At 41.0% G+C, this 5,906-nt stretch overlaps 1 protein-coding gene across 1 annotated transcript; it reads left to right on the top strand.

Moving 5' to 3' along the window:
* The first annotated feature begins 563 nt into the window (after positions 1 to 563).
* On the top strand, positions 564 to 5,262 carry LOC134996959 (putative nuclease HARBI1). Its single transcript, XM_063951241.1, has 5 exons — positions 564 to 1,327; positions 1,412 to 1,784; positions 2,094 to 2,115; positions 3,419 to 4,045; positions 5,175 to 5,262. The coding sequence occupies exons 1-3, from the start codon at positions 583 to 585 to the stop codon at positions 2,095 to 2,097; spliced, it is 1,122 nt and encodes a 373-aa protein (XP_063807311.1). The 5' UTR covers positions 564 to 582; the 3' UTR covers positions 2,098 to 2,115; positions 3,419 to 4,045; positions 5,175 to 5,262.
* Positions 5,263 to 5,906: the final 644 nt, after the last annotated feature.

Below are 5,906 nucleotides of genomic sequence, written 5' to 3'. Positions count from 1 at the left end.
TGGTCTGTATGTTATTTGTGACTATCATTTGTGTTCTCTTGTAGGTGCTTGTTTTTGGGTCATATAACCCTTTGATATTTCTTTGGATTGGTGTGCTAGGGAACACCAAGTTTTCATTTCTTTTTGAGCAGGTAAGTGTCCTTGGCCTGTGTTGGTGCCTGTTTGTGTTTTTTAAAATTGTTGAGCTTATGTTTTTTTTCCTTTTGGCTAAACCAAATTTTTTTTTACCAGGATTGATCTGCAAAGTAGTGTTTGTCTTTCCTGGTCTAGCTACTAAATGCCTATTTTTTTTGGTTTGTGGTTTTTTATTGGTGTTTGTGAAGTTTTTTATGCAGAGAAATGTACCCAAAAATTTTTTTTGGGAATTGTAAAAATAACATATGTATTTTTAATTAAATTTGTTCTTTATTTTTTATTTGCAAAATTGTTTTACATTTTGGACATGAATTCAACACAGAAAAAATGTACGCTCCTGCAGTAAGTTGACACCACATTTGTCAAAGCATTTTATTGTAGTATATTTGACAAACTTTAGTTTTGTATTCTTCATCTTTGTTTTTGTTTTTTTTTAAAAAGTGTGTGATGTCAATATATATTGCAGCAGAAGCCCTACCTCCCCAACCCACGCCAGCACTCCCACCCCAACCGCAAGCCCCACAACCACAGCCGGCTCCTCATCAACCAAGGCAACGGAGGCGTGCTAGGCCACCAATTTTCCGAACCCGTGTCCTACTTTTTGGGATGCCAGATGATGTGGTGGTGCGTAGATACCGGCTGCCACCACATCTAATCCTAGACACTCTCTCCATAATAGAGAGTGATCTGGAGTCTGAAATTCGGTATCCTACAGCAATACCACCATTGACACAATTCCTTGCAGTGTTACATTTTTTGGCTACAGCCTCATATCAGCATGTTGTGGGAGACCTGGTTGGCATGTCGCAGGGCCAGTTCAGTAAGGTCCTGCGGCGTGTCTGCCAGGCTTTCCTAAAGCGGGTGAAGCAGTTCATTGATATGCCTTTGGATGTTGGTGCCCTAGATGTGGTGAAGCGGCAATTTGCGGAAGGTGGTAGTCGCTTCCCACATGTTATTGGGGTTGTGGATGGCACACATGTTGCTATTCAGCCACCAAGACATAATGAAGAAATTTTTCGAAACAGGAAACTGTTTCATTCTCTGAATGTAATGGTTGTTTGTGGGCCATCCCTCCAGATCCTTTCCCTGAATGCAAAGTTTACTGGAAGTTCCCATGATGCATATGTCATTAGACAATCAGGGATATGGCAGAGATTAAGATCAAGTCAACGAGCAGACATGTGGTTATTGGGTGAGTTTTTGCTTTAATTTTTGAAACAAACAAAAATAACTTGACAAATATACTATTTTGAAATATTGGATTATCTACCAACAGGAGACCGTGGATATCCTTGCACCCCCTGGCTCATGACTCCTTACCGTAATCCCAGGCCAGGACCACAGATGGCATTTAACTCCGCGCTTACTGCCACTAGGCAGCTGGTGGAGCGCACAATTGGTGTCCTTAAAGGGCGGTTTCGTGTGCTCCACCGCACTGGTGGCGACATCATGTATTCGCCGGAGATGGCAAGTAAAATAGTGGTCCTGTGCGCAATACTACATAATATCGCGGTAAGGAGTAGTGTAGAGCTTCCTCAGGCAGAGGAATTGCCTGATGAGGAGCCAGGGGTTGGTCCACGCTTCGGTGGGGGGAGTGTGACACGGAGGGGGAGCCAAGTGAGGGCAAGAATTGTTGCAGAATATTTCAGGTATAGTGTTTTTATATTTTATATTTGCAGAAATAATACAACACAGTATGCTTATGTTTTTTAAACCATGATTGCATTTTGTATGATCTTGTAAAGTGATTGGGTAAGGCTTTTGTTGTGTTGGAATGGGTAATTGATTTTTTTAACAAAAACCAAAAACACGTTAAGCTTACAATGTTTATTTAGAAATTTAAATACTGTAATGTTAATAAATAGTGTCCTTATTTATTTTATATCCTCAAATCCTGATTATGTAACCAAACACACAAACAAATGATACTCAATGTTTCACACTTTGTGACTGTCCAGCTGAATGATCACACGAACTGTGGTGAGTACACAGATATGTATAGTAATTTTATCTAAAGTCTGTGTCTCTGTGTGTGTTTTGTTTTCTTAAATTTGTGCTCAAAACATTTTCGCTTCTGCTAATGCGAATTTCCGCTCGTGCCAAATAACACTCTGCTCTTCACAGCATTGCAAAGATCAATAAAGTTATTAGAAATGACAACATAGATTTTTGACCAATCACATGCTAACAGACACTATAAATATATGCCCAAATAAGGAAAACGCCATTGCCATGATGCGTGCAGCACCGTTCACCAGGCGGGAGCTCCGCGTGCTGGTTGCGGTGATGGACCGCCGCGTAGGCCGCGTTGGGCGCTTCATCCCCAATCGGGTGAAGCGCGAGGCCTACGCGGAGGTCCGCCGCCTGCTGCGGACTCGCGTCCGCAGCAGGCGGACAATCATCCAGCTAGAAAGGAGGTGGAGTGATCTCCGTAGGAGGACTCCAGATTTGTTGGCGGAGATCCGCCAGCAAATTCGGGCTCTGCATACACGAAGTAAGTTACCTTACATAATGTTTTGGGTCAAAATTGTGCTAATGGGTGATTTTCCAAGTTTAGGGCTTCCGGAATTTATGGTTCAATTGTTCAATACAATGTGCACTGCAGGGGAAGCATATGTAACATGTGCAGAGAGAGTAATTTTTGGGTGGGGTATGTTAAATCTGAATATAAATTTGCATTGTTAAAATAAAGCAGCATGTATTTACCCTGCCCATAATTACACAAACCAACAAAATCTAACTCTCTCTGCACATGTTATATCTGCCACCCCTGCAGTGCACATGCTTTTGGCCAATTGCAAACGAAATTCCTGCTGTAATCCCCTTGGAATTTCAATCATTTTACAGTAAATGGTAGGCTAATTGCAACCTGCTGTGTCCTTTTTTGGAAATTATGACAGTGTGTGTGGTTAGGGAAAACAGTACTGACTGTAGCAAAGTAACACCAAACAAGTGCATGTTTCAAACAAATAAGAAGCAGGCAGGAAAAAGAACCAAAAAGCTTGATCAGTGCTGGCTATATAATAAGGTTCCTGGAATAGTAATCTGGTGATGTTGCCTAGACCAATCACTATGACTCAATTGACTAGATGAAGGAATGAGCTTCAAAGTAAAAATTTGGACTCATTTTGTTTGCTGTGGCCAACATGAAGAGGATCTTAACATGTTTGCTTTGCTATTACAAAAAAAAAAGCATTTAACATTGAACAGAACATTGAGAAAAGAAATTGATTATTATGTAATTTCTCATGTTTACAAAATTTGTACACAATTATCATTCTAGGACAACAACAACGGCAAAACTCACCACCCCCTTCCCCTTCCCACTCCCCCTCACCTTCACACTCCCCCTCCCCTTCTCACTCCCCCTCCCCTTCTCACTCCCCCTCCCCTTCACAGTCCCCCTCAGCTTCCCAGTCCCCCTCAGCTTCCCAGTCCCCCTCAGCTTCCCAGTCCACCTCATCTTCCCAGTCCACCTCAGCTTCCCAGGCCCCATCAGCTTCCCTGGCCCACTCCACTTTCCATTCCCCTTCTCACCACACCTCTCCATCTCTTTCTGGGACCCCTTCTCCTCCTTCCCATACCCCTTCTCCTTCTAATTCTACATCCCAATCTGAACCCCCCACACCCTCTATTGCCTTAACTTTCTCTCCGCCCCCCTCGCCCTCTCAATCAGACCCCCCCTCTGAAATTGGCAACCAAATCCAGCCTCCTTCCCCCATCCAGCCTCCTGCCCCAATCCCTCCTCCTTCCCCAATCCCTCCTCCTTCCCCAATCCCTCCTCCTTCCCCAATCCCTCCTCCTTCCCCCATCCAGCCACCTTCCCCCATCCAGCCAACATCCCCACCCAGTGAATGGGCAGAGGAAGCCCCTGCAGACCGGTCCGGGAGTCTTGAGGTTGCCGTGGAAAGTAAGTTTTGTTTTATAATGAAAAAAATGATTACCCACTTACACTTACAATGTCAAAACATGCAGTGTTGTACTGTTTGAATTCTTGGACCCTGGACAAATATTTGAAAATTTCATCATGGTGTACATGTTGCCTTTACATATTTGTGAGTGTCATTATATGTACAGTGTGTATGTGTGCAATGTTTTGTGTGTCCACTCTAGGTTGACACTCATTAGGTAGCCAGGGTTGCCAGGAGAACAGGGTTTATATGTGTTAGTTTTTCTGGTAAACAGTTAGACCTGAGTGGAGTTTAGTATGTTGTTTGCCTTTTACACTTGGGCCTGTGTAGTCTGAATATTTACACTTACAAATCACATGCTTCACTTTGTTATGCAGCCTAATGACACACTGTTTTTTTGTGTGAAAGTTACATTCTCAAAATTACTAATTGTTCTAGTCAAACCTGTTTGCACTTATTTAGTAAGGGCAGCTTTCAGGGAGTGTGGGAATGCTATGATATGTTGGCCTTCTGAAGATGTGGATATGCAGTGTGATGATGCAGGACCTACCCCCTAAAAATAAAATACAAATAAAACAACAAATGGGAATGAATGCCAACATGGTGTAACATTGACGAAGATGGTAGTTATCTTTAACATGGGATGTCGGACATAGCAACCAATAAGATTATACTTTAAAAATTGGGATCCACTTCTACAATATAATAATCATATTTTTGCTTGATTGCTATGGGCAACGTTCCATCTTAAATATAACTCACATAGTAGTAAATTTAACACATGGTCTGGAACACTTTAAAATCTGATAAAAAGGCTGAGCAGGCTTGTGTGTTCTGCTAATGATTGTACCATAAAACAGCCAGGATGTAGTAACTTTGCCATTAAAGCAGGCCTGTCCAAACTGCGGCACTCCAACTGTTGAGAAACTACACATCCCAGCATGCCCTGACACAGCTTTGCCATTCCCTGACCACAAAACTGTGTAAAGGCATGCTGGTATATGTAGTTTCACAACAGCTGGAGTCCAGCAGTTTGGACATGCCAGCATTTAAGTGTGCTTTGCGCCTTGCTTGGATAATAAGTAATGTAATTAAGTTATTAATGTTTGTGTTGCATCTTAATTTCAGATGTTGCAGTTGGAGATCCAACAAGTTTATCCGGGATTCTTTACACCATGCGCCTACACCTGCAAGGAATAATGAATTGTGTTGACCAATTGCAAAAATTTGCTTGATTTTGATTATTTGTTTAAAAAAAAAAAAAATTATTAACCAAAAATAAAATAAAAAAGTTGATTAAAGTTAACCGGGTGTTGTGTTTATTAATGCAAAAAAGGATCAGCAGATTGGCAGGCAGAATTTGTTTGCAAAAAACATTACACACATCTAACGTTACATTTTTACAAAAAAAAAACAGGAGATTATTGTGTTAAGAAACATGTAAAAACCTTCATTCACAAACAACACCTTTTAAAAAAAAAAAAAGTGAAAAAAAAAAAAAAAACTATTTTACACTTTTACATGTTGATGGGCAATTATGGCAACAAAGTGTTAATCTGGTTTTTTTTTCAGACTTAATTGTTTAGGAACATTATCAATCATTACACTAATTGGGTTCGTAATTGAAAAGGGCTTGTGGACTTTAAAAGGAAAGGTGTAATTTCACTTAATAGCCAAAAAAAACATTTTTGTGCGTTTTACCTTAAAAGTGTGCACTTTTACGGTAAAATGTGTAAATCTACTCAAACTTAGTATTTTTACGATTAAGTATGTGTTATTGCGATGGTTTCGCAATGCTGCGATGGTTTCGCATTACTGCGATGTCATTTGGCGTACGCCCACTTTGTGTAATACTGCGTG

This window comes from Pseudophryne corroboree, chromosome 2, assembly GCF_028390025.1.
Source record: "Pseudophryne corroboree isolate aPseCor3 chromosome 2, aPseCor3.hap2, whole genome shotgun sequence".
Taxonomy (NCBI): domain Eukaryota; kingdom Metazoa; phylum Chordata; class Amphibia; order Anura; family Myobatrachidae; genus Pseudophryne; species Pseudophryne corroboree.
This window is presented reverse-complemented; position numbering and strand designations above follow the sequence as displayed.

Coding starts and splice junctions, on each gene's coding strand:
- LOC134996959 (XM_063951241.1), top strand. CDS start 583: ATGTCAATATATATTGCAGCAGAAGCCCTACCTCCCCAACCCACGCCA. Junction 1,328..1,411: donor AGCAGACATGTGGTTATTGG/GTGAGTTTTTGC, acceptor ATCTACCAACAG/GAGACCGTGGATATCCTTGC.